The sequence below is a fragment of the Zeugodacus cucurbitae genome, chromosome 4 (genome assembly GCF_028554725.1).
Source record: "Zeugodacus cucurbitae isolate PBARC_wt_2022May chromosome 4, idZeuCucr1.2, whole genome shotgun sequence".
Taxonomy (NCBI): Eukaryota; Metazoa; Arthropoda; class Insecta; order Diptera; family Tephritidae; genus Zeugodacus; species Zeugodacus cucurbitae.
The window spans coordinates 69,786,771-69,803,426 of record NC_071669.1 but is presented as its reverse complement, the minus strand read 5'-3'; the positions used below and the strand labels follow the sequence as shown (position 1 = coordinate 69,803,426).

The 16,656-nt window shown below is 31.9% G+C and overlaps 4 protein-coding genes across 4 annotated transcripts; 2 read left to right on the top strand and 2 right to left on the bottom strand.

Annotated features, from left to right (window-relative positions):
* The first annotated feature begins 45 nt into the window (after nucleotides 1-45).
* Nucleotides 46-2,082, top strand: LOC105213263 (probable splicing factor, arginine/serine-rich 7). The gene is made up of 2 exons (XM_011185966.3): nucleotides 46-698; nucleotides 752-2,082. Exons 1-2 carry the CDS (start codon nucleotides 309-311, stop codon nucleotides 1,847-1,849), a joined length of 1,488 nt encoding a protein of 495 aa, XP_011184268.1. The 5' UTR covers nucleotides 46-308; the 3' UTR covers nucleotides 1,850-2,082.
* A 133-nt stretch (nucleotides 2,083-2,215) lies between these two features.
* LOC105213274 (cyclin-dependent kinase 8) lies at nucleotides 2,216-3,807 on the bottom strand. The gene has a single exon (XM_011185986.3). The coding sequence runs from the start codon at nucleotides 3,659-3,661 to the stop codon at nucleotides 2,360-2,362; it is 1,302 nt and encodes a 433-aa protein (XP_011184288.1). The 5' UTR covers nucleotides 3,662-3,807; the 3' UTR covers nucleotides 2,216-2,359.
* Nucleotides 3,808-3,828: 21 nt separating this feature from the next.
* On the top strand, nucleotides 3,829-6,848 carry LOC105213283 (ribosome biogenesis protein SLX9 homolog). The gene has a single exon (XM_054229967.1). The coding sequence runs from the start codon at nucleotides 3,957-3,959 to the stop codon at nucleotides 4,539-4,541; it is 585 nt and encodes a 194-aa protein (XP_054085942.1). The 5' UTR covers nucleotides 3,829-3,956; the 3' UTR covers nucleotides 4,542-6,848.
* Nucleotides 6,227-16,388, bottom strand: LOC105213284 (zinc finger TRAF-type-containing protein 1 homolog). The gene is made up of 9 exons (XM_011185996.3): nucleotides 15,409-16,388; nucleotides 8,757-8,815; nucleotides 8,441-8,555; nucleotides 8,229-8,352; nucleotides 8,009-8,161; nucleotides 7,734-7,894; nucleotides 7,540-7,656; nucleotides 6,993-7,078; nucleotides 6,227-6,919 (listed from the first exon to the last, which is right to left on the bottom strand). Exons 1-9 carry the CDS (start codon nucleotides 15,907-15,909, stop codon nucleotides 6,892-6,894), a joined length of 1,344 nt encoding a protein of 447 aa, XP_011184298.1. The 5' UTR covers nucleotides 15,910-16,388; the 3' UTR covers nucleotides 6,227-6,891.
* Between the last annotated feature and the right edge of the window lie 268 nt (nucleotides 16,389-16,656).

Genomic DNA, 16,656 nt, shown 5'->3' with positions numbered 1-16,656 from the left:
TTTGCAACTCTGGGTTTTGATAGCATCCCTTTGTGTAGTTATCGTTCAGTGGTAGGTTTTTCATTGCAAAACGAAATTAGTGCCGCTAATATTTTGTGATGTGACTTTTCGCTTAATATTTTAGTGAAAATTAATCAATATAAACGTTTAGGAATTGAACTCGCGTTTGTAATACTTAACAGAATCAAATTAATTTAATTTTGATCCTTTGGGCATCCGTGCAGTTAAGCTGTAGCACGGTGCCCATGTGGAAGATTGCATACATTTTCTAGCATTTCAATTACTGAAATAAAAAACTTGATGAAAGCATGGCTGGTGGAAATCAAGCGCGCGTCATTCAAGTGACGAATATTGCACCCCAAGCGACGAAAGATCAAATGCAAACATTGTTCGGTAACATTGGGAAAATCGAGGAAATCCGACTCTATCCAACTGTGCGTGATGTATCGTGCCCAGTTCAATCTCGTATTTGCTATGTTAAATATGCGGAAAGTAGCTGTGTACCGGTTGCCCAACATCTAACCAACACCGTATTTATTGATCGAGCACTGATTGTTATACCTGTGCTGGCAATTCCAGAAGAATATCGCGCATTAGAGATGTCCAAAAATGGTACAATCGTACCAGGACTACAAAAGCCGGATTCCAAGTTGCCTCCAGAAGTGATTAACCGTATTGAAGGCCAATCACCACAACAGGTTAGTGTGCATGTATTTGCCTTTGTAATTATGTACTAACAATATTATTTTAGGTTATTAAAACTTACGATCCTAAACTGTTAGACAACAACTTGCCCGAATACCCAGCATTGCCCTCATTTTATGACGCTCGGAAAATCGAAGAAATACGTAGAACTATCATAGTATGCGATGTGAAGAATGAATGGCGTCTTGACGATTTGATGGAATGCTTTCAACGTGCGGGTGAAGTGAAATACGCAAGATGGGCAGAAAAAGATAGTAAAACTTATTGTATGATCGAGTTCTGCGATCAGCCAAGTATTATACATGCTCTTAAAATGCAAGGCCAAGAATTCAAGGGTGGATATCTAAATGTTTACCATTCTACCGACTCCATAACTAAGCCAGAAGCAAAATCAAATGAGGCAGCGCAGGCTGAAATCGAAGAGGCAATGACTATTGTAAAAGAAGCTCAAAATATGATTTCAGCTGCAATTGATCCCGTAATTGGAATGTTGGCTAAGGATAAGCGTCGACGTTCCCGCTCTCGTTCAAGATCTCGTGATCGTCGCACCAGTCGCTCACGTTCACATCGTTCACGGTCAAGACGTCGCTCTCGGTCTCGTACACGTAAGCGTTCACGTAGCAAGTCTAAACGACGTTCTCGTTCGCATTCTCGTGGATCACGTTCACGAAAGCGCTCCAGGTCACGAAAACGCTCTCGTTCTCGCCGTAAAAGTCGTTCCCGCTCACGTTCTAAACGACGATCTAGGTCCCGTGACCGTCGAGCTAAGCGTTCCCGTTCACGTCATCGTCGTAGTACCTCGAGATCACGCCGTTCCCGGTCGCGTACTAAACGTTCGCGCTCCCGTGAACGCAAGCGTTCGCATCGTACCCGTGATGAAAAACGTTCTCGCTCTTCGCGGTCACGCAGCAAACGTCATTCACCATCTCCCTCGACACGTTCCCGTTCGAGTAGGAGCAAAGATATTGCTCCACCAATAAAATCGTCATCGTCTAAACGACGTTCGCGTACTCCAGATCGCAAATTAAAACCAATTTCCGAAGATTTAGAAGTTAAAAGCACACGATCGAGTGTGGACTCCAAGTCGCGCAAATCTGTTAGCGTGGAGAAATCGGACAACATGGATATATCTAATTCACCATAACAATCCTATTAGCTATTGCATAAAAAAGTCACTCTTAACGTTAAGTTAAAGATTAAATTTTGGATTTTCTTCAGGATAGTAGTTTACATTTCATGTATAATAATTTATACATTATCATATTATATTATACGTTTTTTTACAGAATCAATGCTTAATATACTATTTGAGAAATATATCTTTATGTTTCCTCCGACAAAGCTATTACAATAAAGAAGCCACTCTATTATCCGCCAAAATCCGACTTTTATTGTTTAGGAAAAGTGAAAGCTATGTTCTAATCAAATCTAGGACGCATTGAAAAAGACCTATCTTAATTAGTGATTAGAAATTTATCCCATAGTTTAATACAAAAAAGTACAATAAGTATTAGTTTTAAAAATATGTGTTTTATTCCATTGAAAATTATCAACTTTTTACTCGTCAATCGAGTTATAAGAGATCTATAGCAAATTGTATATTGAAATGAATTGTATTGAAAGAGTTTCAAACTTTCTGCCCTACATCTAATAATTAAAAACGTTGCTGAAAATTTTGTTGTTGATTGAACATCATTTGTTGTTGCTGTTGTTGTTGATGGTGAAAGTCTTGTGTCTGTTGTACTTGCTGTTGCTGTTGACCAGGACCGGGTGGTCCTGATAAACGCACTCTTTTAGCATTCGGTTCTTGTTGTTGCTGTTGCTGCTGCTGTTGTTGTTGCCTTTTGTTGTCTGCTTTATCTTCTTGGTCATCATCTGTTAAAAATTCTCTCTTCGGATAAGGAATTGGTGTACCTGCAAATACATCTTGCGTTGGCAGTGGATCTTCTTGGAAGTATGGATCTTGCATAGCTTGTTCTGAAGTGATACGCTTATTAGGATCCATAAGTAAAAGTTTCTGTAAAAGATGGAATGCTTTGCTATCTGGTTTTATTTTGTGTCGTTCCATATATTTAGCTAAAGAGCAGGTGGAATAAGTAGAACGTTTAAAATCTTTTATAAGCGTATGATGTTCTGGCATTTTTTTGATGTCCTCCCAATCTTTGTCTTGAGGGAATCCCATTACATTGAAAATACGATCTAGTTGATCATGATGATATGGATTACTAGTTTTAATATCTTCTTGTCTACAATGAAAAATTGGCTCGGAAGTAAGCAATTCAGCGAAAATACAACCAATAGCCCAAATATCAATTGCCTTTGTATAATGGCGTGCACCTAAAAGCAATTCAGGTGCTCGATACCAAAATGTCACAACTACTGGATCTAAATCTGCTAACGGCTTAAGTGGAGCGTTAAACAAACGAGCGAATCCCATATCAGCAATTTTTACGCGTCCTCTTTCATTGCCATCACCCATTACTAAAATGTTCGCCGGTTTTAAATCTCGATGCAAAACCCAGTTGCTGTGCAAATAGTGTATTCCATCTAAAATTTGATACAGTAAACTTTTCACCATTCCTCTCGGTACAATTACTTGCTTCTTGGCAGCTTTTGCAGCACGATGAAACTTAATAATGTGCCATAAATCATGCTCTGCATAATCGATTAGAAGAAATACTTTACGGTCATTGTGAGAAAGGAAAACCCGAATCAATGTGATTACATTTTGATGTTTGAGTTCACGTAGAAGTGCGATTTCACGACAAGCAGACATGGATAAACCAGTACCATCTATCTGTTTCAGTGCATATTCCTTGCCGTCAGTACGCTCCTTCCATTTCGCTTTGTAGACATGACCATATGTACCACGTCCCACTTTACAGCCTTCGTAATTGAAGAGATCTTCCACTTTTGTTCGTTCCATTTGCGTTTTCATCTTAAAATCGTAATCCATTTCGAAATTAAATAATTATTTCGTTTCAAAAGTAATATTAAACGCGCTAAAATGAATTTATCAACTAAAACTTTTGCTGTAGTGGCGTCTGTCAGCTGTTTAGTTTTTGCACACCTGTCAAATATACGGCATTTTATAAACTGTTCCCAGAAATAGAGTTGCTTCTTGATGAACAGATTACAACCCTACACATGTCAATAGCGCATGGTTGTCAAAATAAAGAAATATATTTGAAAGAAGCATTTTAAATAAATTATATGAGATAAAATTAAGAGCGGCATACAAATAAATTAAAATGGGCAAAGTCAACAAAAACATACGCATGAAAGCCAAGGCGGCAGTGTCGAAGGCGGCTGCTGCCACAAACAATATAAAAACAAAAATTCAAACTGTCGGCAAGAAGGAGGATACGATTGTCACAGAGGACAAACTCCTGCTACCGAAGACGCCTACTAAGAAAAAAGCTATTACCAAACGCGAAAAGGTGCGCCAAAAACACAAAGGTTTAATGAATAAATTCGCATTGATAAAAAAGCAACGTAAAGAGGAAGCTGCGCGTAAAAATCGGGAAAAGACAGCGGTTATCGGTGACTTAAAACCACTCAAAGATGCATTACCCTCGTTAGACGAACTATTTAAATTAAGCAAACAACCAGATAGTAAAACAGGAATCAAACACATCGATGAGCCGACATCCAAGGAAACCCCAATAGATGATAAGAAATTGAGTGTTAAACAAAAGTTGAAGAAAAAGAAAGAGAAACTTGTACGACAAGTTAACTCTTACCAGGCATTACTCAAGGACCCAGATTTTAAGAAAAATCCTCGAGATGCTATTTCTTATCATATAAAATACACACGTGGACTTATAGATGAATAAATTAGACCTAAACAATAAATAAAATGTTTTTTTAATAATATATTATACATATATATGTATTTATTTATATATAACGTAAAAATATATGAATGTTTCAATATTAAATAATGAGAAAAATACTAATTCGTTGAAACTCGCGTTATTATTTTAAAGAATTAAAAATGTGAGCATTTACTTAAATGTTAATTCGTTGCAACTAACTGATTTTCATAATATTAAGATTTTGAACTAACTTTTAAAAACATATCAAAATCTTCAAATAGAAAAATTGTTTTAATATTTTTTTCTACTAATCTCATGTAATGATTTTTATTTGATTTTTTCTTGATTCTTACATGAACCAAGTAATTAACTATTACATTTGGTAAAGAATATATGTTTGTGTTTGGTCTGGTGTAAATAAAACAAAATTAATCCTATATTTTTTATTCACTAAGATTATATTTATAACTTTTCATTTGTCAGTTGTTCGAGTAATATTAAACATTTATACTTAAGTCAATCATATATCATATGACATTAACTACGCACTGTACTTACACAATAATCTGACTTTTCCATAACGAGCCGCTTATAAACGCAATTTTTGAATACAATACGCAATTTAAAAGAACTACACGTTATGGGTATCTTTATACTAAAATTGCTTAGCTTCAATAGTAATATCAAGCCGATCAGGTGTTAATTGGGAACATAAGCATCTATTGTTTAATAAATTTATAATTTATATAGCGTTGCGATAAATATAAAATTTTGAAAGTGGATAATGAAGATGAAAGGTATATATATACATATGTTTATATAAGGTGAAAAAATACAATTATACGAAAAATTTGGTAGAAAAATAATTATTGAGAATTATGTAACTGTTTGACAACTAAAGTTAAAATATTTTTTCATTTAGATTTGAATGTAAGACTTTCTCTAAATGCTACTAAAATTTAGCTGAAATATTAAATGGAAGGTGTACCAATCCTGCTAATATTAATGAATTAGAATGTCTGAATTTAAAATTCGGTTTAAGTAAGTTAGGGTCTATTCTGCAATTGATTTTACACTTAAATGAGGCTACACAAGTTGCAGAAGTTTAATGTTTAAAAATGTTTTAGTATTCGATGTATCATTTGTCTTTATATAGCATATCAAGTGGTGTTGGCTCTTACAGTGATGTGACTTTTAGACACGGTAATCCTTATTGATTTAATAGAAGCATTAAAAAGTAAATTTGTATGTAATACATTTATTTATTAATTTATAATGTAAGCGCTGTAGTGTACAATCTACAGTACATTTATCTATGTATATATGTAGGTATGTATGTAAATGTTATACGAGACGAAAGTGAGAATATCAATATTCATTTCATGTGTGTGTTTATGTATGTATGAATTAATGTTTTATTTGGTACATCGACATATTTGTTTTGCTATTTACTTTATTAATAGATTAATATTTGCAATTATACATTATAGGTATTATTTCTTATATTCTGATTTTAATGTTTTATATTTTTGTTTTATGTTTGAGATCCTTAGAAATATATAATGTTACCCCATTTATGTTTATAATTGAATCAAATGACAGCGAGAATTGTGTTTAGTGTATTTGAAAGTTGTAAGTATATTATGAATTGTTGAAAATTAACTAATGTATGTATTTTTCGTAAAGAATTACAAAAACATGTGTAGTGTTTGGAAAAATTTTAAATTTAAATTTAATATTACACTTTAAAAATATTGTAATACATTTTTATAGTGAAATACAATTTAATTGTCATATAAGATGGCTTGTAAAGGCATATTGAACGGGATATCCGTTGAGACATTGTACTTCTCATTTGATCTTTGAGTTCACGCCAAATAAATCCCGTGTAAGCTGCCAATTTGTTATGAAGTTTTTTTAGCCATGTTCGTTATCATATTAACATTCTTTTAAACGAGTGTTTAAATGTTGTCCAATTGTTTTGTATGTATGTGTAAATATCAACTTCACTTTTTACTTAAAACGTATTTATAATTTTAATGTATAGGTTTTTAAAGAAACTAACTTTTAGATAAGTGTGTTATACATGCGTGAATACGTACATACTTATATATATGAATATATATGTATGCAGTATAAAACCAATAGATCGAAAGTTTAACACAAATGGAAACGTGCTTCGCCAATTCATATTAACCCCTATGCACCGATGAGTACTTAAAGAAATTATTAAGCATTACAAACGACTTATGTATGTAAGTATATGTAAATCATAACTTAAACTATGAATAATTATTGAAGTTTTAATTGAAAAATATATATATCTATATATCATTCTCTTGCAATTATAAATAGACCAATAAAACATTTATTTATTAAGTAAAAACATCAGAAGGCTGCAAAGAGAAAACAAATTATTAACCGATTGAAAACAACAGTTTATGCATTCATATGTATATAAGAACTTACCGGAAATTGATTCCTTTGTTTGATAAGAGCCTATTGCATTCGGAGCTATCCGGCAGTGGCAGTATATAGTAATCACTTTCGCTGCTCTGTGGAGGTAAATTAGGAAAATTAAGAACTTGTTGTATATAAAAAAAATCAATTTCGTAATTTCTTATAATAATAATAAAATTGTGTCTTCCCCGAAGATATTGTCGAGGTCTGGTTGATTCAGATAGTAAGCTGTGTTGCAAACTATAATTATACAAATTGTATATTCCCTGGGATGGGAGAAATTGTCTATTGACAGAGATTGTTTACATGATTGATTAATGCAATTAAAGTCTATTTTTCTTAAAGTTTCTCTAAAAGTTTTTTATTTACATAAATTCTCTGGAAGAAATTGGTAAAAAGCGAGGTTTTTGAATGAGTAATGTGTATCCAATAATTGAATGTTGAGACAATTTACGTTATGAACGCGTTAGAAGCTACGAACATTTTAAGCTAATAAAGATATGGTCTTGAAAAAAAAAATTACGACTTCATATTAGTCTAAATGAGTTCTACTTACTTGGTCCGTGAATTCATGTTTGTAAATTTGAGTGGACACTTTCATATCAGAAAACGGTCCTTTTAAAGCAAAGAAGTGAATACTCATTGGTGTGCTGGTTTTTGTTTTCAATATAAGCTATAAATGAGAAAATTATTTCATTTTATTTACAACTATTTAAGCAATACATAGCAAAATTGCGTGCAATGAGTTACCTGATAAGTTATCGTACGCTCATTGGATTGATGTGGATCACGTTGGCTATTATTAATGCGAGCCTTCACCACCCACTGCTGGTTGAATGCCGTAAATCTAGCTGTCTCATAAAACAATTTGTGTACATATTCATCGGTACGATACGGTTTCATTTGCAAATCTGCCAAAAATATATATATTTTAGGTAAATACAGCAAAATAAAAATAACAATACAATATTTTTGTTGCCATTATTTGAAGGAAAATTTAGCATTAGTTCGAAGATATTAATTACCGTTAAATATAATTTTTTCATAACTCAACAAATCGATTAATGTATTAAACATTTTCTTTTCCTCTTTAATTCTGGCGTCATGTGCTTCCAGTGCAGCCATTACTTCATAACCAGATTTGGTGGGATGCAAGCAGTTGCGCTCATGTTCGTTAGCTACATATCCAAGCAAATAGAATGTAAATACAAATTATTTTAAATAACTATGTATGTATGTACGTACTTTCATGATTCGGTCCGCGCCATTGGCAACCAATTCGTGAATATTTGCAATTCGTTGGTCGTTCTTGGCATTCATATTGTTCGTGGCGATCAAGCGACTTGTACGGGAACTCTTTGTTGCAAAACTTAAAAAAATATAGAATGATAGTTTTAAAATGTTCTTCTATTATATATATGCACGTGTGCAGATATATTTGGAAGAGTTTTAAATACTTGACATTCGCTGGGCAACTCAGAGGCGGCTTTCTCCACGGCCAAATTACGCGATGCTGTGCTCTTCGAAATCTCCACACGACAATTTGGACAAGTGGCAATTTGATCACGCAAGCTGTTGCAATTTGTACAAATATAAAATAAACAGAATTTTAAAAAATATAACATTTCAATTAATTAGCTGGAAATGAAAAGGATACTGTCATATTTGCTTAATGAACATTTTATCAATGAAAATTTGAGTTATATTTGGTAAATATTGGTATAAATATATATATATATATGCATGTATATATATTTTATGTATATGTCATACCGTCCATCTGCGAGTAAATGTGTAAAACAAGCTGCACACATTAAATGTCCCATTTGACACTGTAATGAGAATGGTAAGTGGTAAATAGTTAGAATTTCAAGAAAATGCCAAATGAGTTAATAAATAATTATTTGTTTGTAAATTTTGTGTATGTATAATTTTATTTATGAATAAACAAGTGAAATCCTGTAAACGGGAAAAAGAAAAAAAAGAATCTATTAGTTTGAAATCTTTGACGATTTGAACAATTTTATAATAGCATGGTGAAATGTGAGGCTGACACAACATATTACTGTTAGAAATACCACAATTGAAGTAGAACGTATTCAAAGCTGTTCCATAGCACATGAGAGGATGCGAGCCGGAATCACTTTAAATTGCGTCTACACAAGAGTGGTGGTTTTTGCAGTAACAGGCAGCAGTAAATGTTCAGCTGGACAACCTAGGTGTATATGAATAATAGCAGGATGGGAAATTTAATGCATGAAATGTTAGGGCAAAAGTGAATTTGGGTAAGTGCGTGGGAGAAAAAAATTAATTGTTTGACTTGTATGAAAAATATTGTTTATGTGAAGAAATTAAATGAAGAGTGAGTGTATATGACGGCATATTTCAGTAATGAGGATAATATTATGTGGAAATTGTGGAAATGACTGTTCGGTGGCTATGTGAATAGGTAAGCCGTTTTTTCTATATTTTTCTTTTAAATAAAAACAAGCGCATTGTTTTGGTTTTCAATCTATATTGTGAACTTTTTTATTGATTTAACTTGTCGATATTTTCTAGTATTATACAATAAATACGTTTCATAGGCGAAAGCTTGCTATTGTTGTCATTCATTTATTTCTTTATATATACCATATATGTTTATTTTTTTCGTTTTGGTTTTTTTTCATTTTCTGTGTTATTATTTTTTTTTTCAAATTCGCACTTTTACTTACTAAAATAGTGACAACAAAATGGAAGTTTAATGCATATATGTATGTGTTGGTACAATTACAACATATTCACAGATTTTTGTCTATTTCATCACTTATTGCATAGTTATTGATTACATGTTTGTTTTTATTTAAAACATTTTGTTTGCATTTACAAAATGGTACATTTATACATTTGTACCATATAGGTACTCATAATCATAGGTATCTATATAAATAATTTTATTCGTCAATTTGTATTAATTATCTAATTGATAAATGGGCTATTGGTGTAAATTAACTAAATAAAACTAATGAAAACATAATATTAGAATTTTAAAGCACACGATAGTATTCCAATTATTCAATTAATAATAATAATTTAAAATTATATTTAAAAAGTGATGTGTGTATTTAATTAAAATCAGTGGAAAACATAAAAGTCAGTAAACTGAGAGAATGAAAGCAAAATCACTAAAAATTAGGTTGAAATACTCTAAAGAACGATTTTTATATAAAACTATAAATTATACATTATGTTAGTTAAAAAAGTAATAACAACTAATAATTAGATTAATTTGACGGATGAAAACCGATTTTAATTTTTTTAATAATAAACCGAATGCCAAACGATCTATTTTTTTAATAAACCGAGTTTGGTATTCTAACCACTATTTAAAAATTTTTAATTTGCAAAGCAGTGTAATATTTTCAGGATTTTGTAAACTTTCTCAACCATTTTTTTTTTTAATTTTCGTAATTTGCGAAAAATCTCAAACCAGTCGTTCGTTATTTGCTAGTAAACTTTTTTAATGCCATCTTACGGCTTAATTGTCTGTGTTTTAAGAGGTTATGTAATTTTTCACGATTAAAATTGTGTAAATTTGTAAAAAAAAAAATTATTTAAAACCATCATATATCGATTTATTATTTCCATTGGGTTTTTATTCTACATTTCGAAAATTGTCTTAAGGATCGGTGTATAAGAATCAACATTCAAATGTGAAAATTTTATTGAGTCCCTAGCATTCTCACATTGGCATTGCTTCTTTTCTTAAGCAATTTTGCGATGTACATACATACATACATGTCGATATAGTATGTGCCTATGTTATATGATTCAATGGATTCATTTAAATAAAATACTAGTAAATGTTGGAATTATGTGAATAAAGCGATCAGCTAAGAGTGGATCATATGCGAAGAATATTTTTTCAAGAGCGAATATACAAAAGAAAACGCATAATAACGAAATTTACAAAGTGAACAAAGAGCGAGAATTTTTCAACAAATGACTATCCATTGAACTACCGAAAATTCTGCGTTTACTAAGAGGTTAATAAAAATACACTCTTGCTATTAAACTTAAGAAAATATGCTGCATTCCTATTATATGTACGCGTGTATACAATTTAACAATGCTGCTATTTCAATTATTTTTAGCAACCACGAAATATACAATAGAACACTAACGCGTAGACACCAAAATATATACACATGAAGTGCCTCTCGCTTTAGGGTTGAACTCCCAATATGTGCTAGGAAGTATCTATCCGTTTGCATCTATTTTTAAATTAGGGAAAATGTCATCGACTAAGGCAAAATATATTTGAAAAAATATTCAAAATGAAAACAAATTCTGATTCCCACAAATATCTGTTAAAATGCATTATCTAAAGTTGCTAGAAAATTGGGTGTAGTGGCTACATATGGCTGACACGATCGCTATAGAACAACGGAGGATGAGTGAAAATTGACTGTGTGAAAATTAACAATTTCTTTGTTTACGATCTTCATTGCATCTCATACATATGTACATATGTGTCTATGGTATTTACTTACATTCACTTACTATATACCTACAAATATCTCACACATTCCCATATTGTTAATAATGCATTCACACATACAGCTCTTATTTACATCGCCACAATTGCATTTAATTGAATTTATTTCTGCGTTGCAATGTCTATTCAATGACCATGACCATAGAGTAGCTATCGTTATCAGCATCATAATCAATATACAGACAGAAAATTAAATCCGCCCGTATCATAAAAATAATAAAATATTATAGTAAATTGTATGGAGATGTATGATGAAGCTGCGTTACTGAGAACATCGTCATATTTGATTCGAAGTGCTAGCGTATTCAAATGTTCATTCTTTCATATAATTTAGGTTACTATAAAGTCAACAGCCAGCATTAATTAAAAAAAAATATAATTTCTAGTTTATAACTAGAAATGCCTGTAATGAAAGTGTCCGTGATTCAACTAGACAGAAGCAAAATAATTAGTATTTACAACAATTTTAGAATGATTCAATCCTGAATTAATTAATTTTACTGCAGCACATTTACATTAGACATCAGTTTAATAGCAGCTTAAGCTACATCTAACATCTAAATATCTCTATTCTCTAAAATCGAATGTACAAATTTGTTAATGCCAGCGAGGTGATCGTAGTGAATGGTCATTTCATATTAAGCAGCTCAAAGAATGCAGAAAGGGGCTAAAAATCACCTTGAAATAATAAATCTTAGCAGAAACGATGTGTAATGGCGAGGAAAATTGACCCAGGTAGTATATGTATGCACTTAAATACATATGGATAACTCATGAAAACAATAACACAAAGTTGTAGCGTTTACAACAAAAGCTTTCACAATAACAACCTGTAAAACCTGTTTTTTCTTATTAGTTCAGCTGACTAACAATGATTGTTGTGAATTCTGGTAGTTCAGTCGGTTGGATTTTGTTTACCAATTGCTGCCGTTAGACGACAACTTGTAACTTATACCATGCCCATTGTACACCGTATCTATACATGCATATATTTACATGTATGTATGTGTATCTATATCTACATATGCAAAAGTTAACTATGGTCCAAGTGCTTCCACATTTACAAGACAATTGTAAGAATAAACTTTCGGAACCAAATTTGTGGAACACTTTGAATTTGCAAAAACTAAATAAAATCTATTTGAAATATTCATACTTAAAAGTATTATCTATTTGTTTTAATAAATATACGAATGTATCATTAGCATTTGTGAATGAATTCGCATTGGGCCAGTTCAAAACAAAATCACACATTGCCTCTGTGTGCATGCGCTTCTAGGCTTGTGTGCAATGGTGTGTATTCCCTTGAATGTCAGAAACAGCTGACTTTTTGCACTTGCTTCGCATCAAAGAAAAATAATAATAATCACATACATACATACATACATACACATATATAAAATTGTGTGTATTTATAAACAAATACAACGCATGGCTGTGTACATATGCGCACGCAGATCGTAATCAATATCCACACAACTTTGTAGGAGTCAATGTTGTAAATGTGTAAGTATGTATGTACATACGTAAATAAATAAATATATCAACTAATAGTTTTATGCATCCCTTTAGGTTAGCAAGAAAAAATATATTAATATAATATACATATTTAATTCAACTGACACTAGAAGACTTAAAAAAATACTAGGTATTATGAGTTCATTTACGTATTTACACTATGCATATATGTATGTAGGAATAGAATGCATCAGAACGTCACGATGATGACAAAGAAACGTTCAGCCAACAAACGATTTGTCGCTGCTAATAGAACACTGAGAATAACAAATTGAGAGTGAACATAAACAGAAATTAAAATTTGAAAATTAAATGACTTCAAAAACCTTATGCTGATTATGTAGACTATATAGAGATTAATAATTAATATGGTGATAAGAAGAACTGATTAGAAAATCAGCTGGATTCTAAATGATCCTTTTACAGTCTGAATAATAGCGTATTTAAGCTAAAAATATACACCTTTTTCTACAAATCTAAATATATACATATGACTGTTGTATTTGTTTAAATAGATTTTTGGATGTAAATACCTTCTAAAACCCACATTTCTTTATTCATACATTTGTACATAAACAGTAGTTTAACACATACATACATACAAACATATAAGTAGATGCAGAATTAAATCCACCACTGAAAATAAAAAGACGCAATAGTTGGAACTTAACTGCGCCGTAGACATACGTACATACATACATACATATGTATGTACAAAAGTATGTGTATATGTACACATGTAAAACGGCCACATGGGCTAACATCAGTGAATGCATTTTTCACTTCACATAACCAAGGGCGAAAGCAATGTATTGAATAGAATATTTCATATATTACGTTTTATTTTATATTCTCCCCTCTTTTGCTATATATTCGCTGCTGGCATTTCTATTCAAACCAGTTACACCAAAACTATTACGCTTCCACCGACGAAGTCATCACTAACTTTCATATTCAAAATATAAGACAAATTAACACAGTTGCATATGTACATTATATTGATATGTACATATGTATATGTATGATCATATAGCCAATCAGAACTATGAACAACGAAAATATCAACTATTTATCAGGAGTGCAATATGACGGTAACTACCTGCACTAACAATGTACATATATGTATACTCAAAAGTTTTATATACATATGTATGTTAAAAAGAAACAAAAATATGTAGAAAACTAAAGGTCAAGTCTGAAATGTGTATAAGACCCTGCATCACAGGTCACAAAGATACCAAAAAGTCTGTGATTACCGAAAAACTGTTTACATAAGATAAAAGCTACATACATGAGCTGTATATAGAAGCATATGTATATATAAATGTATGTATTTTTTTACTTACTCTATGCTCGTGCATTGATATTCTAAACAAAATACGCAGTTGTTATTGTGTATGTATACAACAAGCTGATAAATAAAAGCAAACTCAGCTGAGAACTAAGTTAATTGAGAATCACAATCAGCCGATCCATACGTACGTAACCAGTCAGTCGAGCATTCAGAAACAGTCCCACCCTACGTCCCTTGAAAAAAAATACTAATCAGTGAAGCAGTCGGATTCTCCTACGTATTACACGAATTACATCAACACATACTCGTACCAACAACCAATGCCCAACAATAATTTGCCACCATTTCCAACCAGAACAGCAAATAAATGCAATTTATAATCAAAACAAAAGTACGGTAAAAAAAGTCTTATTCGAATTTGGTTAAAAACCTTTAGGCACCCATTAAACCCGTAATCTGCGAATCATACATCCACCAGTTTTAACAAAAGGTCAATTGTTAAAAAATAACAAAATTAAATATGAATACATACGTACATATGTATATAAGTGTATGAACCCCATATGTCAATAAGTCTTTGAGTAGGTTATATACATTTCAACTGAAAGGGGAAGTAGAAAAGGTAATGCAACGCAACGGAAACAACAAAAGTGGAATTATATAACGACGCACAGCTGATATTTAGACTGCACTCATTTCATGAGTTAACGCCAATAATTGTTGACTAAAATAAATCTATTTTACTACTTATAACTATTTGAAAATTAGGTTTTCTGCGTTATATGTATACTCAAATAAATTGATTTTTATCACAAGCTTAAACTTAATTTTTGCCTTAGCTACAACTCCAGCTATTTATCTATCTGTTCTTTATACTGCCGTTACTTTTTTACCTCTATATTTTTGCGGCATTTAAAATTAACATTTCTTTTTTTAGCCTAAATCGCAAATACTGGCTTGATTGCACTTATTAAAAGAAATTAACTAACGGTACCAAATTAGTTAAAATTAAATAAATGAAATGTTACCCCTATATAATGCTAATTTTAGCATTTTTGTGTAACATTGGTACTCACCTGATACATTGCTGTCTTCGGCAAATCCAAGCAAACAGCACAACATAAAATCCCTCCCAGACGGTACTCGAGTTTTTCATGTTGCGAAGCACTATTCCCACTACCCGAAGAAGTGCTCGGATGATCGAGCATTTGTTTCTTGGCTGGTGGCTCACCAGTGTCCATTTTACCCCCACCAACACTCGAAGAATTGCCACCACCCACCACTCCACTCCCGATCACACCACTATTGACCAGACTTGTATTTTCACTAGTTGCAACATCCATTGCCATGGAACTAGCATTGCTGACCGAATTTGAGGAAGTGCCAGCGGTACCACCATTACCTCCACCAAGAGCACCAGCAATCGGCTGTGATTGCTGTTGTTGGAGACTTACTTGAGCACTACTGCTTTCGCTGAGTAGCTCGGCGGATGCCAATAGAGGAATAGAATTTAGATTCATGCTATTAGCGTTTGAAGGTGGTTGCTGCACAACAGCACTTGATTCAACGTCAGCCATTTTTTAATATGTGGTTTTCGGTATGTATTTCTACTTTACTTTTTTAACAAAAATTACTTTTTTAATATTATTGATGCACGAAACACAATTCTGAGTTTTTTCTAACAATTTTTGGCTAATACATATGCGATTGCACTCCTCCTATTTGTCCCCCTTTAATCGATTTTTCGGTTTTACGATGCCTTAATTTTCCTTTGCTGGCTAATTTGTTCATTCACTCTTGCTTAAAATTTTGCTTATAAAAATTCTAAGTAAAACAATTCTTAATTTAATCTAATTATAAAGAATGCTCTTTTTATTTTAACTTTTCCGTTTGAGAATTTTCAGTTTTTCCAATTCCAAAAATAAAAGATAGATTGAAAACAAATGGAATTGTAGTTATATTATTTTTTCTTTGTTGGGAACAGTATTAATAAACCGAACCGTTGTCAATTATGTCGTTATCGGGCGAATTCAACTCAAAGAATGAGCACAAGAACGAATGTGCAAAGTATTTATGTATTCTTCTTATTAGACAAACGCCAGTGTTGAATATTCTAGTAAAGCACGTTTTTTTTTCTAAATATTCTACAATCTATTTGGTTTTATATATATTTAATGTACATATACAACAAAATATAGGAAAATTTATTCAAAAAACAACAGATAATTCAAATTTTAACAAATATGCACTGTTAGGATACACTTTGAGATATATAAATCTTTAAGATTTGAATTATCAGATTTGTTTTTCTTTAGTGGCAACGC